Raw genomic sequence first — 18916 nt, forward strand, 5'->3', positions numbered from 1 at the left:
GTTCAGCAGAAAGAGTTGCATTAACTTGCAACATGTTGAGGTCACAGGCTGTGGATTCATTATGTGACTATAACAGCTCATTATCTCACAGAGGACTGGCGACCGCTAACGTCCAACATTCCTGTAATAGTGGATTAGTCCTCACAGATAGTGTGGGCTGTACTACAGCACAGAGCCCGGGCTGTCAGGTGCATGCGACATTCAGGACAGGTTTGGACAGCGTTGGTCAGTCTGTGACTCTTATGATCCCATTTTGCACCAAAAAAATAAAATAGTAACCGACTTAGGTGTTTGTCTTATTAATTTAAACAGATGGGCACAAAAAGATAACAATTCTATCTATCACACTATTTGTTATTGTAATATTAAACATATTGCAAAGTGTTTAAATTGCAGTAATGGGTGCTGCTTTACCTCAATGGCTGAGGAGGCGACCATAAGCCATAGAGCCAAATGCATCGTCTTTCACGACTCCCAGCTTTTCTGTCTGCGCTTCAACATAACTGTCGAAAAAAGGATTCCCACCTCTACTTTCACCGCAGACTCGTGACCTGCAACCTTTCACAGAGTGGTGTGGGTCAGACATGATCGAGAGCAGTGACTATAGATGGAAAGAGGCAGTTGCATCAGAGCCATTTTTCATTTATTTCATCATAAGTTTTATAAATAAGAGCGGAAGCTGCTGAATCACAACTTCAACCGATAGCCTGGCTGTCAGTAGTGACTGCTGCACTTCATGATACAAAACATATATAGGAGAGAAACCTGTAAGTATATATTTTGAATGAGATGGTAAGAGTATGCGTTGGATTATTGATATAGTTCTCTGTATGGGTACGACGACACAGTGCAAGAAAAATTTGGGATAATGAAATTTTTCAGGGGTAAAAAAGGAAAACTGAATGTTTTATTTCTTTTTTGCTCTTCATGTGGGTCCAAGCTGGAAATGCACAATTTGGGTTGTGATTGCGATACAAACAGGGAAACTGCGTGTGTATAAACAACAGCAGGATAAAGTTTCGCTTAACCATCAAAACATTTTTAGGTCGACTGTTGGAGGCTGTTGGCTCAAAATGAAATCGCAATATTCGTATTTTTGACCATATGGAAGGAAAATGCTGAACATTTTATTAATGCTTGCAGCTTGCAAGCAGCAGCATTAATAAGTGCATGTAAATCCATGACACACTTCCTAACTCATAGTGTGCCTGAATGGAAACAAGGTGCCAGCAGCAGCGTTATAGTACAGTAATATTATGGCACACAATAAGTCAAGTGTAAACTGAAAAGTAGTTTTACCTGGAAATTTGACATAGAATTGTAACTTTTCAACACTTTATCATAGAGCTGGGCGATATGACCCAAAATTCATATCTCGATATTTTTTAGCTGGATGGCGATATAAGATATATATCTCGATATTTTTTTAAAGCCATAAAGTAAGAACAAAAAGAGAGTTCTTAGTCAAAGCTGTGTCCCAGATGTCACACAGGCACTTTTATTAACATACAGCATAGATGTACATGAATTATGAGCATTTATTAAATAATGATGCTCTATAAATAAAAGAAAACTATGTTGTTTTGTGCATAACAAAGAGCAAATTGTGCAGTCAAAATGTAAACTAACAGACGCTGAGCATAATAACAAAGACAGATTTCACAGCTGCTCTGTTCCCAACTTCTACTGCGTGACTGACAGCCTGGAGTTTGAAATCCGCTTCGTAACCATGTCTCTGAACAGGAGCCATTTATGGTCCTTATACACACACAATACGGTAATATTACGTTGAAGCACAGTACGTATCACTCCGCGAGGCTCCTCGGTAGCTGTAATGCTCCGACAATCCATCAAGCAGTGCAGCTCCGTAGCTTAGCAAAGTCGAACTAAAACATTTTTTGACAGATTGCTGAGCGCTGTGTATCACATAAAATCGGTTCGCGGTCATCAAGCACAACCAGAATTCATACAAAAGGCGCGCAGTCAACTTTTGAGAAGATGAAAGGATTTCAGGCCGTGCATGGCGTTAGCGTGGCTAGCTCGTTAGCGTGGCTAGCTCGTTAACACGTTGACACCGTCCAGCCCCACGCACGGGGCGATGCGCAGTAACTCATTAACGGAGGTGAGGTCGAGTAACGTTGCGTAAAGACAAAAGTGATCGAAAGAGAGGCAAACTTGCGGCTCCGCAACTATAATTATAATGTAACAGACTATATCGATATAAAGGATATTGTCACATCTTATATCTCGTATAAAAATATATCGATATTTTTAAAAATCTCGATATATCGCCCAGCTCTACTTTATCATTTCTTTAGGCTCACAGATCTCCGGCTGCTAGCAGCTCATTTTTATACTTGATGGTGTGTTAGCCTAAAGCGGCTAAACAAGTTTGTTGTTTCCATGTTGAGCAAGAACAATTTTCTTGCATATTTTGCAAAGTGCTCTGCTTTTCAGGAGGCAGTTGAAGAACCTTCCTTTTTAAGCACTAAATTGTCACTGGAGGCTTTTGCTCTCCGACATGCCTGGGCCTGAGTCGTGGCGCAATGCAAATGTGAGCTTGTGTAGTGAGGTTTTTATATGTAACATGTTACATCCAGTATTATTGCAGCTCTAGTCACATACAAATGTTTCATTGACATAATATTGGTCAGTTTTATAGTTTTGCGTTAACAGTAAGAGAGGGATGGAGATAAATTCATTTCCCAGTTCCAGTATAAACCTGCACCGACGTTTCAGCTAAACGAGTAAAATTTCACACATTTACTCTGATTGTTATTGCTTTTTAAAATGATTTATTTTTTTACATGAATTAATAAGTGTAAAAAGAATAATGGGGACAGTTTTTTAATGTGGTACTTGTATTAACTTAACAGTTGCACCATTTACATTTAAAAAAACAAAAATCGACAAAGCTTGGGCGCGGTCGGGGCTCGGTTTAGTCGACCGGTCTTGGAATTCTCTGGCAGAATTTGCACACAAACACGTAAATATAAATGCAAGCCCTGATCTTAACAACCACGTTTGTTTGAGGTCATGATATTTGTCCGTCACATGAACAGTCAGATTTAGATCCTTCCAAAATCCTCCTCTCCTGTTTTTGGCCAGACCGTGACCTCTGTGTCACTCAGGACTTCCTTTATAGATACGTGTGTGCGCGTGTGTGTGTGTGTGTGTGTGTGTGTGTGTGTGTGTGTGTGTGTGTGTGTGGCCTTGTCTTTCAGCTGGGAGCTCCTGATTGTGTGACACCCATGTGCGGCAGATGAGACGGCCTGTCAGTCAGCTGTGGCCTGGCTGCCCTTTGAAGGCCAGGCCAGGGGGCGAAGAGGTGCCGCAAATGGCCTGTGAAGTTTACATACACTGCCCACTGCTAAACAGATTAGCTCTAATGAAGTGTCTAATGTCGGGGCCACTGGCTGACATAATCCTGCCTGGCAGCCCGGCCCCTTGGCTGCCAGAAAAGCCGCCCTCCCTCCAGCCCTCTCTTCCGCCCTCGCATGGCCTCTGCTGCCACCCAGGGCGACTCCACACGGGGAGGTGCCCACTGTTAATCACGCTGGACAGTGTGCGATCTGACATGCAAATGTAGGTCATTGCATATGTAAATGTGTGATTACGAGGCTGGCATGCCAGGACACATTAGCAAGACTGTGCTCTCAGCAGGCGGTTGTCACAGCGCTTTAGAGGCTCATGCTAACATTTGTCAAGCTACCACGCAGCGAATGAAAGCAATGCCCTCTTGTCCTCCCAGCTCCATCTTTTGCTCCCTCTCTCTCCCCTTATTGCTCTCTCTCTCTCTCTGTCCATCCCACTGCAACTTTGCATCAGTGCTTCTGTCACATTATGCAAAATCATCCCTCAGTGCGGTTGCATTTTCAGTGCAACACACCTTGGAGAGTACAACAATTAGGTATAGGCTTAATTTAGCTAACTCTCAATAAAATGTGTGGATATAGATCTTTCAGTCTTCAGATGTCCGTGTTTTCTGTTTTGTCGTAGTGAATCCTCGTAGTCCCTCCTTGTGTTGAAGGGTTTGTTGTGGATTGTGTAAGAGTGCATCATCTGTGACTCCTGACAGCTCAGGATGACGGCGGTGTCATGCTGAAAAATGCACACACCTCAGCGGTGTTAATTGGGCAGGGCATTTGATTGGCTCACGCCTCTTCCTTTGGCTGTCAGCTCCGGAAAAACAATGAGACGCATGAATCAGTGCCCCCCCCCCCCCCCCCCCCAAAAAAAATAAATGTTCCATTCTAGTGTTAACAATCCTGTTTGATATTGTGCTTCTCATCATTGTCTGAATTTTATGCCTTTTTATTCTTATTTTACTTGTTTTTGTGCAGAAATGTTATGATTTTTGGCCTTTGAATAAATGATTTCAGGTCATTTCTTTCTGATATTTTCGTCGGCTTTAAGTGTTTTTTATTTTAACGATACCTCGTGCCTTTCTCTGAGGTGAGTCAGCTGTGTCGTGTATGTTTTTCAGTGGGTGCCCACTGTAACTTTGTGGAGAGCAAACAGCTGTAACCACACACTCTTCCTGTGTGTTTTAGCGCCCAGCAGATTCATTTTTGACCCTCTCCACCTTTTTATCTTCCTCCCCTCGATCCTAGGTCACTCGCCCCCTGAGCGGCTCCCACAGCAGTGCTGGCAGCAGCACTGGTGACATGCAGCATTCTGATATCTGTCACCTTGTGTTTGCTCCTGCTGACGCCTTTTACAAGTTTACCAAAAGGCTGGAAAGGTCACACAGCATGCTATGTGTATTATTCACACATTATATCCAAGGGGCTCATTCTGGTTTATTTTTGAGTGTTTTTAATTGCGGAGGTGAGTGACTCAGTAGGTACAATCACTCACGCAGTGAGGAGAGGTGTGGAGTACTTTGTTCTGTGGCCCAGTGCCAGATTATCAGTGATGGGACTCGACAGATGAAGGAAGAGGATTTCCTGGGTGCCTCTGAGATCAAACACACACTTGGATTAAATAAAATGAAGCCTATATTTATTTACGTGGCTATTTAACCCGTCCTCATTGGAAAATCATTAACTCACCTTTGCTCTGTGTTAGCCCCCTTAGATGTTGCAAGCTGTAAGTGCACGGTCTAATAAAATACCATAGAACTGTAGTAATAAAGCGTTACGTTTGGCATACACTACATGATACCGTTTTGCTACCTGCAAAAAGTTGAATTGATTAAATGAAGCATTTAATGTGGCAGATCTCCAGGGGATTTGTGCGTACGCGTGTAAATAACAGGAAGTAAAGATTCTCCTCTTCAGTGTGACTCTGTGAATGATCGTCCTTAAAGACCTTTATGAGCGTCTTTGGTCCATACCAGCCTCTAACCCACATCCTCCAGCCCTCATCTTTTTTTATCTTTCACTACTGCAGAGATGGTTTCACTTCAGTGGCAACAGCAAAAACCCTGCAGATACTTTTTATTTGTTTCTCTCTTATACAGAGAAAGAGAGAGCGTGCACGTGTTCATGGACTGATATATGCATGCGTGAATAGTTACTAGTTGTATTTTTCCTGTTTCTTTCAGAAACCATTGCAGCCAGATATGGGCCATAATTCATTGGCTAACTTCCAGATTGAGAAGAAGATTGGACGCGGCCAGTTCAGCGAGGTGTACCGAGCGAGGTATCTGCTGGACAACACGTCCGTGGCCCTGAAGAAAATTCAGGTGAGGAGCGTAAAAGCAGCGACATATTTAGCCCAAGTTAAATCTGTCACCAGGCCAATGCTAATATATTCATACCAGCGGGTGTTTCGGTCCTTAAAATTCACCTCAGCCAAACACAGAGCATCTACAGTAGTAGAAGTTCACATATAAATACTGCTGCTGTTTTTGGACAAACACAGCTTGGTCACACTCGGTGAGTTCGACTTGTCACTATGTAGAGAAATTAAAGAGAATGTAATTGTGAATGTGTTAGTGCCGCCAGAGCGGTCAGCATATTCAACAAAGTCACATTTGTGAGTTATTTTCCTGTGAAGTGCAATTTGACTCACAGTGTGAGTCTGCACTTGTGTGTATCTGCACTGGCAGTATCTGTGGTATTCACTGCCTTCTACACTCGCACACATTGATAAGAGGACACGTTGTGCACACACACACACACACACACACACACACACACACACACACACACACACACACACACACACACACACACACACACCTCAGATATACGGGCTTGTTACTCAGATATGAAACACCTGTAGACACTCCAGCGCCACCCTCTAGATAACAGTAACCATGTTCTCTGTTTAGTGTTTTTTTCCACCCTTAGTTTTCTACATCTCTCCATCTTACATTTTTTGAATATGTCATAACACCTCCTCTCTGTCCTCTCTCACCCTCTCTCTCTCTCCCCTTTTGATCTCTTGATAGATATTCGACTTGATGGATGCCAAAGCTCGGCAAGATTGCATCAAAGAGATAGATCTCCTTAAGGTAAAGAACCAGAGAAGAGGGAGACGGCGCCATGCGCTGCGCTCTGTTCTCTTAAGGTGCCTCAGCTGAGACCTTCTACCACATGAAAACAATTGATCTGCACCAGACGGCGTGGATCTGTGTGCTGTGTGTGCGTGTGTTTCCTCGGATTGTTACAAATGCAGAGGGGTGTTGGAGCATTTGTGCACACAAGTGAGAATGTGAATAAGTGTGTGTGTGTATTGCTTTCTCCTTGAGCATCTGTGTGTGTGTGTGTGTGTGTGTGTGTGTGTGCAGAGGTACAGCAGTGTTAAATCCCCCCAGGCACACATCGGCTCCTTTTTAATGCCAAAACTATTGTGTTTTTTTGTGTTGTTGTTTTTTTAACAATCTTTTTGTAATGTTTAAAACCAGCCAACAGTGCATCAGCATGGAGATGTAGCAGCGTCTCTCATGTGTCTCCTCCCTTTGCTTAATTTAGCTTTACTGTTTTTTCTTTGTGCAATGAAGTTTTTGTGCTTATTAAACCACCTTTAACATGTGTCAGCCAGGCTGCTCTTAAGCACTAATGAACAAACTAACGACAGCTCTGATGTCTTTGCCTGTCTGAGAGATCCTAGATGTGTGTCAGAATCCTGCCTCTGTTATCTGACTGTGTGTGTGTGTGCGTGTGTGTGTGTGTGTGTGTGTGTGTGTGTGTGTGTGTGTACAGTTCTGGCAGCCCTATATGTAGCTTTCCTTCACGGACGCGTGTGCACTGCAGGCAGTTTGGGCTCATATCTACGCTCAGACGTACACATTAGACAGAAACACAAAACACAACCAATTAGTTTGTGCCACTCAGACTTCATTGGCGCTCCCGGGGCTTTTTGGGCCAATCAAAGACAACGATACTCTGATGGAGACGAGACCCAACTGTAATCTGAGTAGCAGACTGTTGAGTCGATGGCAGAAGACAGCAGGGTTTTCCTGTTTGTAGTTCTGACCTCCTAAGAGGGGTCAGGATGGAGTTAAACGTTACAGTGACCTCAGTGACTCTCATTTCCTGTACGCAGCGCCTACATTTCCCTTATTTCTGCATTTCTTCCCTTTAATCGTCTCTGAATCTATAGAATCTATTTTTCCGTCTCAGCTGCTTTTGCTTTTTTTGATTTTCCATGTTCTCCTTCACTGCCTTGTTTCCTTCATCCATTTTCTTTCCTTCTTTTCATCCTACGAGCTGATTCTTGGTAAACATGGAGCTGTGCCTGGCCCCGGCTGCCCAGCCAGCCTGATAATAAAGGACTGAGTGAGAGAGAGAGAGAGTCCTTCTCCCTTATCCTCCACTAGACAGGCCAACAGGAGACAGAGCCAAATCAGAATAATGAGAGGCACACTGGCATGGTTCGACTGGAGTGACGCACAGCCGCCCATGATCACTCACACGCACACACGCACGCACACACGCACACACGCACACACGCACACACGCACACACACACACACACACACACACACACACACTCTCTGTTGAGACCTTTCAACAGTATGCCTATTTGTTTGTTTGTCTGTCTGTGTTTGTGTCTGCTCATTCATCTGTTATTTCTTGCTGTGGCATGATGACTTCAACTCGAGAATCTCACTTCTCCTTCTGTCCTTTTGTCTAAATTTTTCCTGATGGGAATGTTGGTTGTAGGAAGAGCCAGCGCTCTGCCGCTCTGATGATTTCACCATTCTTGAAATCTAAGAACGGCGTATTCCTCATACTTACAGTTACTGTTGTCATACTTGGATTAATTGTCTTCCCTTATTAGCAGTAAAAGGCTGTTATGATGTCAGGTTTCTCCCTGTGTTTGTTTGATATCTATCAGATTATACTGTTGGTGGACAGTTCAGTGGAGGAACATGTTATCAAACCTCACGTTTAAGTTCTCTAACATGTTGTGATCCAATAAGGCAAAGGCAGCTGAAGCTCTTGTGCTGCACTCTTCCATATGAGAACAATATGCCCCGGGTCCACATGTGTTGCATATGTTATGTTTTGTTAATAAAACGAGCTACAGCTTTAAATTCAGTTTTATCTCATTCTCTGTACGAGCAATATGTTCTTTAAATATTAATATGTACTTTAAATGTGTTTCATTATGTGCATTTAATCCATCCTTCTTCTAACAAGCTAAAGTCGATTATTTTCACGCAAACTATTCCTTTCTGCCGGAGAGGCCGAGTAAACGCCGATTCACATCTATACGAACCGTTGTCATTCCTACCAGCTGCTTTCCTGTTGGCATCTAATTTCATTTATAATTACGCTGTTACTTAATTTGCTAGCATGCTTAATTTTGTGCCATCACGTTACATTAGTCAGTGTCTCGTTCTTCTTTGGAGCACATCACCAGCTCAACAAATATCTCACATCGAGTCGTGCATGATTAAGTAATTACACACACCGGTGGGTCTCAGCCAGCATGTGTAATTACATAATCATGCGAGACTCTATGCGATATTTCCCAACGAATGGCTGTTGTATTGCAGTAAGGTCCCATCCATCATTTACATAAACATCTGCATGCGAACATATCTGTATCCTTCGCCTGGGGTTGAAGTTGTGGGAGAGGAGCGGGGCGAGGAGGGGAGGGAGAAGTTGTCATCGCTCCTCGGCTGTGCTACAGCGTGGAGCCGTGCAGAACTGCCACTCCGAGCCAAAAATACATCTGGCGAGAGAGGACAAGGGAGGGAGAAGGAAAGATGGAGACATGAGGAAGGGAACGGGAGAACAAATGAGAGAGGGGAATGTGGAAGGATGCAGAGATGGAGTGGAGAGTATAGCGTACTGTACTGTACTGTGCTCCTCTCAGCATCATCCAGAGCATGAACATTTCTTTAATCACAGCACAGAAAGCAGAGCGGAGGACGCGTGTCACACCACTCCGTCTGCTCACATCACCGCCGCGACTCTTCGCACAGCGCCGCCGCTCCCCTTTCCCTCCCCCTCTGCTCCAACTCGGCTCACCGTACCGCTCTCCCGTTCTTTCTTCCTTCCTCACCTTTGTTCTCGTTCCCTAGCTCTTCACCTTGCCCTGTCTCCATCATCCGCCTTGCTTGTCTGTGTCACTGTGTCATTTGCTTGTTCCTCTTCACTGCTCCTCCCCCCTCCCCCCCTTTTCCCTCTTCTTGCTCTGGATGGATTGAAACTTTTTGTTTACTACAAGGAATGCTGTTCCCGCCTTATTGACCAACCAACAGGAAGGAATCTCAGCTGCAGCAGAGGCTGGGATGCTTGTTTTTCTGACTGCCAGCCGTGTCAGCCTGTCAGGCGTGTGTGTGTGTGTGTGTGTGTGTGTGTGTGTGTGTGTGTGTGTGTGTGTGTGTGTCTCACACATGAGTTGCTGTCATCAGAGACAGGGGGCTGTTGTGACATGTCAGCCAGCTTTGTCACACTTGGGGACTAAACCTTCTCATTAGGTCCACATGTATGAATCCCATGTACGGTTTAAACAGTCTTGTTTTAATTGGTGGTCAAAGTTCATGACACAAACCTGAGTTTGTTACAGTCAGGTTCATTTTATATAAATGGTGCAATAAGTTTGCAAGACGCCTGAGGAATGTGACCATGTCGGTTCTTAATGTGACAAGTGTCACCAGCAAGTCTTATTTTTGCTTTTTATGCTTCCCGAATGACACGTCTGTCTTTTTCTTTTCCCCCTGTCAGCAATTGAACCATCCCAATGTGATAAAATACCACGCGTCTTTTATTGAGGACAATGAGCTGAACATAGTACTGGAGCTAGCAGATGCTGGAGACCTCTCTCGTATGATCAAGGTAAGAAAGTCTTTACAGCAGCTGCACGTCTATCAAAGACAGCAGGAAGAACAGCTGATTTGCGAAATATTTTGAACATTCAGCCCAGGAGCTGTTAAGGACACAGGCAGTGTGGTTCTTCAGATGCAGCAAAAATCCTGTAGTTTTATTTTCTCACGAGGGAGTGATGGTGCCAGCGCTGATTGTTTATAGTTGCATCGACTCTTCACAGTGGTTTTTATAATTAGGATTAGGGCTGTGCGATATGACCAAAATCTCATATCCCGATATTAAGACATCTATCGTCCGATAACGATATAAATCACAAAAATGTAACATTTTCTGTAAATTCTGTGAATCTCGGGCAGCTCGACTTGCGTGAAGTGTTTCCAGCTGCGCGTCACGTACCTGGAGTCGAGTGTTTTAACTGATGCATGAAACGATACATTTTTAGACATAAGTTGTAACGGCCGCCGTTTTCTTTGTGAGTATTTATTACACAGCGTGCTGCGGGGAAAAGCCTGTTCTAACGTTTGAGTCTGAGGTTTATTTTTTAGCACCTGACGGCTCTTTTTTGCTTCTCATCCATAAATACTCTGCATCTTTCACGTGATTCAGTTTATTTTGAAAAGTCTCAACAGGGTCTTGAGCTTTATTGTGAAAGGTTTATGTGGAAAATAAACAAGCAGACACGCGATGCTGTTACTGAAGTTGTTGCTAAAGACAACGCATAAAAACAGTCGCTTGTCCGTCTGTAGTGTGGCTATATTAAATATAAGAGAAAGAGAGAACTTTAAGAAATTAATATAGCCACTACAGTGACCATCAAAATAATGAAAAAATATTGCCGTAAACAGTTTATTTTGCGACACCACGAAACAAACGATAGCGTAAAATGAAACGATAGACGTTTTTATATCGTCATCCGATATATATCGTTATATCGAACAGCCCTAATTAGGAGCACTTTCATCTTAAAGGTACAGTAATAGGATATTGTACTTTTAAATATACACTGATTAGTGTGTAGTTATATCTTCCAATGAATATTTGTGTTCTTATAAACTTAAAAATACCATATTTTTCGGCCCATTAGGCGCACCAGATTATAAGGCACATTAAGCGAAACAAGCATTAGCGTTCATCCTCCAGCTTCACTGTTTATGCTATGCTAACGTAGCTGTGTAGCTAGCGATCATGTAGCACATCAATTGCTACACCTGTTAAAGCAGCAACGCTGATCATTTTGTTAAAGATGAAAGAATTTAGACAGTTTGTAACTCTCAGTGATGCCGCAGTGTTCATTTGACTTTGGGACCTGAAGCTGACGGAGTTTAGGACCCAGATTACTCCGCGAGGCTCCTGACTACGGAAGTTGTAATGCTCCGACAATCCATTAAGCGGCGCGGCTCCGTAGCTTACCAAAGTCGGACTAAAACATTAAGACAGATGTTTGAGGGCGTGTACCACATAACATGGGTTCGAGGTCAGTAAGCACAACCAGAATTCATACATAAGGCGCACTGTTGATTTTTGAGAAAATTAAAGGATTTTAAGTGCACCTTATAGTGCGGAGAATACGGTACACATGAGTGGCACTGATTGTTGTCCTGTCATCTTAAATACAGTGGCTGAGATGGACATCGGTGCGTTTTAATTTAAAGATCATAAATAGCTGTTCAAACTATATGTGACCATTTAACAGTTGTGCAGGTATTTATTTCATTATGTCTTTCATAATGAAAGAGAGCATTTTCAGAGTTTTACAGCCTCCTTCTGTAGATGTGTTGAAGTGGACGACAGATGCACACAGCAGGAGCAGATCCACTGCAGACATGTTCTCAGTGTTGTGTTCGTACTCTGGATTAGGCTACAGTGCAGAGAATGAGAATGGCTTTAGAGATACACAACTGATTGCACAGTATGAATTATGGTCACGATGAATAATACCTGGTCACAATAACAGCCGGTCAAACACGGCATCGTTTGGTGTCAGAGGGAATTACCGGCAAAGAAGCAAATAAGTGCTGACTATGCGTTATAATTACAAGATTAGCAAACGTTTTATTTGACTGAAGGAATGAAGCCAGGAAGTCTGTGGTTAGTTGTCGTTGCAGGATTTCAACTTGCTGGACGTTGAGTCAATGTGAATCATCCATTCCTTACTGAAACTAAACACTAGCTAGCACCGGGCCTCCCACAGCCTCCTTTTATCCCAGCACCACATGTTGGTGTTTGCCACAGCTGTGAAATAGACATGGTTAAAAAGACAAGCAATGATTGTTGGTCATAAAGGCCAACTGTGTGCGGTTTGTAACAGGATACTGCATCAGACATTTAGGAGAAGTTACGTTTTAATGAGTTTTAATGTCATTAACATTAAAATCTTTTATGCCATGTGAGCCTTCCTGTCACAGCTCCCAACTGATTTGTCTCCATCCAGGATCAAACCAGGGTTTTGGTGCTTGTTGTACAAACCACTACACTATGGAAACACTCACTTTCTTAAGCGTTTACACATCTGAGAACAAATGTCTGATTTATTTTTCATTTGCAGTTCAATTCAGTTCAGTTTATTTGAGGCTTTATGTGTTTTTGCATCAGTACCTGAACGACTGTACCCTTCACAAGCGCTGACCAATAAGCTAAATGCAGAGTGAAATTCAGATCAAATGTGTAATAGCATAAAGCACATAATGTGTTGCTTTGATCCACACGACCGTGCATTAAGCCTCAGCCTGTTAGCTTTCTCCGTGCAGGAACTGAACAGGATTGTTCAGAAGTAGCAGTGATTATATCCCAGGCTCACCCTCGTCTTTGAGCTCGACCAAACCTCCCGTTATTATAAAAACCTGCCAGTATAGCAAATTAGTGGTGTGCATGTAAAAAGCCTGGTCTTCTCCCATGCATAAATGATGCTGCAGCGTTGTATCAGCACAGCTCGACAAGCTGTTTGCAGTCATACTCAGCAGCTCCACATCCGCATAGTTCAACACAGCAAATTAGGAGAGGCGAGGATTAGTGGTACAAGAGAGTGAACATGGCAGGCTCAGCAGCACACACACACAGATATATATCCGGTACACATACACTCGATACATATGGTGCACTGTGTAAGCAAACAATATACGAGCATGCCACCAAATGTTCAGAGATGCACTTTACAGAGACGTAACACGGCAGTCTGCAGAGGTGAGACAACAAACCGCGGCGCGTCACCTCTATCTTAGCTAAGCTGCCGAGGACGCTGGGAGCTGTGTCACATCCTTATGGCTGCTGACAACACACGCTCACGTATACACGCCTCTTCTCTGCACCATTTGTCTTCTGCACCGCTCTAAATGATATGTTTTTGCAGTGTAACAGTGGCAGTCCAGAGGTGCGTGCCAAGGCTCAGTCGCCCCCCCTCCGTGGCCATAATGTGAAGTAAACACATACGTACAGTGTGCCATATGTAAAACAGACGCACCCCCCATGCATGAGTTTAACATTTTTTATTCTGTTTGATTTCTCGTCCTCCACGCGGCTCTAACATATTCTCTCTCTCTCCCTCGCTTCTCTATTACTCTCTCTCTTTCTGACCATCTCAGAATTCAAATGAAATCAAATGGTCCTTGATTTGCATGCACTTACAGAATATTGCATGTGCAGTGTTTGCTGTTAAAGGCGTGGAGAAGAGCGCGGTGGTGGTGTCGGTGGGCGTCTATGTGCTCCCCCATTGACATCAAACGGTCCTCTGATATGGAAATGGGAGGGCAAAGGAAGAATGGCTCCTCACTGAGGCTTTGTTTGGATGTAGGCCAAGGTCTATCCCTCCCTCTCTCCTTCCATCCATCTCCATCCTTCCCTTTCTTCCACACCTTAATTTTCTGCGTCTCTCACCCTCACCTGCATCGTTTCCTTTACTGGCTCCCATCGTTAGACTGTTTACACTCTCACATCTCTTTTTGTATTCTGCAATAATTATCTGTCCTATCCTGTGACTTGCTTCTTCTTCACTGATGATTACATTCTTCTGTGTTGCAAAAACACAGAAACGGTCGGGATGCACAGATTGCATAATGCACCGATATCAAACATCAGACGTTTGGCTCGGCTGAAATTGTTCATGTTGACTGATTTTAACATATTGACAGACAAGATTATTGTCACAATGTTGGGGGCATATTTTTAGTTGTAGCGTCAGTTCCACTTTGTGTTTGCTAAATGCTTCAGATTAAATGTGATGAAGACTGAAACGACCTGAAAACTGTAGCTTGTTACTAAATAAAGAGCCCAGCCTAAAGCTAGGTCTAACTGTGTAAACAGAAAATATTTAGTAAATGTTTACAAACACAAAATAAGGAAACAAAAATATCTTTATTGATGATCATTTTAAGCATTGCTGTTGCTTTTGGCCCTGAAGTTTAGAATTGGTTGTAGTAACATTGTTTATAGTAACAACTTTAAAAGTAGCCAGGGCAGCGACAGGCAGTGCCACGGGCCGATACAGTCAATTTCTACTAGTATTACTTAATCATCATATACATCATACATGCACCATTCCTGTTTCAATTACATAAAATGTTATTAACCTTTGGTGGTTTGTGAGCAGTGCATCAGTGTTTCAGGCAGGTAACTTACTGGAGTGTTACACTTTGAATTTTTCTAAATAATTTGTTCTAAATACGTAATTCTCGTGTGCACGCCTCTCAGGCATGCATACAAGCCAGGCTTCTTTTTTTTTTTTTTTTCCACCCTGCAAATGGCGCCACCCCATAAAACTCTGATGTCAGCCATACTTTATGCATTTGGTTAGTCTGCACTGCTGTTTGAGGAGGAGCTCCTATCATCAGTTCTTAGTTTTAGCCATCGTAGATCAATAAGCTCTGTCATCACGAGGCCTTTTCTTGACAGGGACCAGTTTGATGAATGAGAACACTCTGCTCTCCAGAAATAAATAAATAAACTTTTTAAACTACTGGAGCCACCGTGCACAGAAAGCTGCACCTAACAAAAGCGCTGCGTGCCAGATGGGAGAGTTTTAGATGGTACCACAAATTTCTTCTGCCTGTCTCTGAGGATGCATGTGCTTTCTATTCTAGACCATAGAGAAAATGAGACGGAGCTCGGTTAAGCAAAGGGACAGACCTAGAGGAGAGTCTGGGTCGCATTAGGAGCGGAGTCGCAGAGAACCCGAGCGATACTGTACAAAGACACACACTTGAAATTGTATTCTGTGCCACACGGGACCTTTTCCATTTATAATAAAAATGTTTTGTTTGTTCCTTCTTTCACTTGTATGTCATTTTTACTTTGAAGTCCTGATTGTGTGTGTGTGTGTGTGTGTGTGTGTGTGTGTGTGTGTGTGTGTGTGTGTGTGTGTGTGTGTGTGTGTGTGTGTGTGTGTGTGTGTGTGTGTGTGTGTGTGTGTGTGTGTGTGTGTGTGTGTATTTACTTTACAGCACTTTAAGAAGCAGAGAAGGCTTATCCCAGAGAGAACAGTGTGGAAGTACTTTGTTCAGCTCTGCAGTGCGCTTGAACATATGCACTCTCGGAGAGTCATGCACAGAGGTATCCACACAACCCACGCTCTTATTAACGCAAACAATTAGAGGACTTTTTCATTCATTAGAAGTCTCGGAAAATCCCTTAAATTTGTCTTTTATTTTATTTTTTGGGATTCTGTGCGACCTCGAATATTTAAGGTTACTTACAAATCTGTGTGCACGGATCTGCTCTCAGCACGGGAGTGACAAGAAATGGACTGGATTTAACTATGAGACCCAGTAGAGCTCATATAAAATCTGATGTAATCCTGAGTGTATTATTACACAACATAATATAAGGAAAAAGAACTTATGAGTAGTTTGTGGCACTGGCTGTCAGTAAGTTTCCCAGACGTGGACTAAGCCTAGTCCAAGACTAAAAGAAACATTCAGTGAAGACGTCCACTTAAAAACAGTTTATGGTCTATAACTGTTAGTAAGTTGGATCCACGTCTGGCAACGTGAGCTGTTCAAGTATTTTTAGTAGCTCACTAAATTGAAGTGAAAATGCTGAAAAATGTTGGAAAATGTTCGGTGCTTTTCTATGAAGGTGCTTTTTAGTTCAAAGTCAATGTGCTTAAAGTGAATTTACTTTAGTGTGAATGACCGTGTTTCATAAGACGGGGGCTTAAGTGTAGGTGCTAAACAATACATAGACCAGAGAACACAGTGTTTATGGGCCCACGTGCTTTCAATAGGGCCCAGTCAAGTCCACACACACACACACACACACACACACACACACGCACACGCACAGCTACAGGTGATGTACTTCCGTTTGGACTGACTTTGATTAGGGCTCAGGGACACTAATGAACCCTGAGCTCTGAGCTTTAATGACCACTTAGCAGAGACGGCCTATTCCAAAGCCGCTTACAGTTATACGGGAGTAGTAAATTTCAAAGCCCGACGTGGGTCACATTACCAAGGTGTTTGAAGCTATGTTAATGTCCACGTTAACTAAAGTGATATTTTCAATAATGGACTTTATGCTTCCAGTTCAGTCATGTTTATTTAGTAGAGACTAAAAGTAAAACTTTCCTGAATTAATATGAAGAAATTATCGTTTGCAAGCTGTCACTTTTCCTTCACTTTCAGATATCAAGCCAGCCAACGTATTCATCACAGCTACTGGAGTAGTTAAGCTAGGAGACTTGGGACTGGGGCGATTCTTCAGCTCTAAAACAACTGCTGCTCACTCGTTAGGTAAGTTATAGCACTCTGTACATATGTGGATACACCAACCACCCCCCACTGCTCAGTAATCTCCCAGTGTTGGATGTGTTTCATTAGGCAGGGGCAGCGCAGAGCCATGTGTCATGTAGTCATTCTGCCTGCGCCGTTCTGTGCCCGGCACCTCCGCTGGCCACTTAGCTGCTTCCTGTTACCTTGACCTTTAACCCTGACACAGATGAAAACTGAGGCTGGCGACACAGAGGTCCGATTGAGACTGCGCCGCTTTACAATCACGGTTATTGTAGAGTTGATGGGTGTGTTTGTCACGGAGGTTATTTTTGTTTAAGGAAGTGAGAACTGTCAATGAAGCTGCTGCAGTAATTAAGTCTTTGTCCATTTGGTTAATTTTAAAACGTGACATTTCATATACCCACATGTCTGCCTCTTGCAGTCAGTGCAATAGTTTTTATTGTTAAGGAACAGCGTGGTGTTAGGATGACCTGACGGCCAAGTCGTTTCGTATTAGCACAAAAAAAGTGCTTTGCATTCACAGTTATTAGTTTTCTGCACTGTTTGGTGTTTTTAGTCCGTCTGGACTTCATGAACAGATGTGTCACTATTTTAAATCTTGAACATGTCAGCAGGAGTGAGGACAGAGCTTTGTGCAGATTGTGTTTAATAAAAGTAAATATATTTTAGTATAGACACAGAGGCATGCTGGCAATCTTCCCCAAGTAAGAAAAAAATGGAGTTGTGGTATTCTCTTTTTTAGAATAATTATTGGTTAAATTCATACTTTCTCTTATTTAACAAAATTCCCATTTTTTTGTTGTGTTTAAATGCATCTTAGCAACAGCACAAATAAGCGACGGCTACTTATTTCATGCAAATTATTTTTGATATTTTATTGGGTGTTTGAGAAATACAGCCCAGAAACTGCACGTGTGCATACCTTTGTTGTGCTTGTCTGTCCTTTTTCTGCATGTTCTGTATTAAAATGGTCAAGTGATGTGTTGCACTGCTTTATTAAAATAGTCGAACGCCCAGAAAAATATAATAAAATGTGTTACAGATCATTGATGGGACTCGGTAACACTGCTTATAACTTGGCCTTTCTGCGGTACGTGAAGGTGCTATCCAGTATCCCCTGGGCAATTTCAGATACTTCATAGATTGGAAAAAGTAGGAAAAAAAGAATTCCTTGGACAAATATAAGTACTGCCGTTCACACCGTCTCACTTCCCTATGTCAGACTGTTATTACCACAAACAGCGTGCTATTCTCAGCCTCGTACAGCAGCGGCTCAGCCTTTGAGAAAGTGTGAATCACATGATCAAGTCAACAGAAGCCCTATCAGCTAAGCATCCTGCAGTGCCTGCAGAGCGGGGTGAAAGCGCCTGTGATTGCTCATTAAACGCTGAGTCCACAGCGCCCTCTTTAGGCTGACAGAGGACAAGCAGAGGGGTCAACTTGAATACCCCCGTCATTAATCTGATGCTATCAACATATTTCTTTAGATTAAATACGCAAATAATATTTTTACAATTTTTTTTGTTAATTCAGTAATATTATTAATTAAAGTTCATACAAAGTGCAGTAAACAACAAAGCTAAATTAAATCAAACCTTGGCATAAATATATTTAGTTCCATCTCTCCAGGGCTGTCTCATGGTCTTCCATGAATTTGAATAAGCTTGTGAAGGATGCATGTGAGATGTTTGAAACATTAATTGCACACATGCAGATATTTATGTATGATCTCGTTCTATAGAGACGTGTAGCGTCTATAGGTTAGCGAGACCTGTCCACGTTAGGGACTAGGAGCGTGTTGTGCTTTCGCCCTCTTTCCCTTTGACACTTCCGAATCCCTGCGGATCGCCTCTTTCTTTGCCACCTCTCTCCCACTGCTCTGTCTATAGCTTTTCTCCATCCCTCCCTCTGGTGCTTTGACTTTAGTCAGATAAGGATAAAGGTGTAGGTGAAGGAGAG

General features: G+C 42.8%; 1 protein-coding gene across 3 annotated transcripts in view; it reads left to right on the forward strand.

The window, feature by feature from the left end:
* nek7 (NIMA-related kinase 7) overlaps positions 1-18916 on the forward strand; it is a 60939-nt gene that overhangs the window by 27506 nt on the left and 14517 nt on the right. For all 3 annotated transcript variants that reach the window (XM_025899329.1, XM_019346798.2, XM_003455641.5), the window contains 5 exons: positions 5549-5689; positions 6401-6463; positions 10134-10244; positions 15668-15776; positions 16850-16957. In XM_025899329.1, coding sequence (XP_025755114.1) covers positions 5549-5689; positions 6401-6463; positions 10134-10244; positions 15668-15776; positions 16850-16957 — 532 coding nt within the window. The remainder of the gene's footprint in view (positions 1-5548; positions 5690-6400; positions 6464-10133; positions 10245-15667; positions 15777-16849; positions 16958-18916) is intronic.

The sequence above is a fragment of the Oreochromis niloticus genome, linkage group LG17, assembly GCF_001858045.2.
Source record: "Oreochromis niloticus isolate F11D_XX linkage group LG17, O_niloticus_UMD_NMBU, whole genome shotgun sequence".
Lineage (NCBI taxonomy): Eukaryota > Metazoa > Chordata > Actinopteri > Cichliformes > Cichlidae > Oreochromis > Oreochromis niloticus.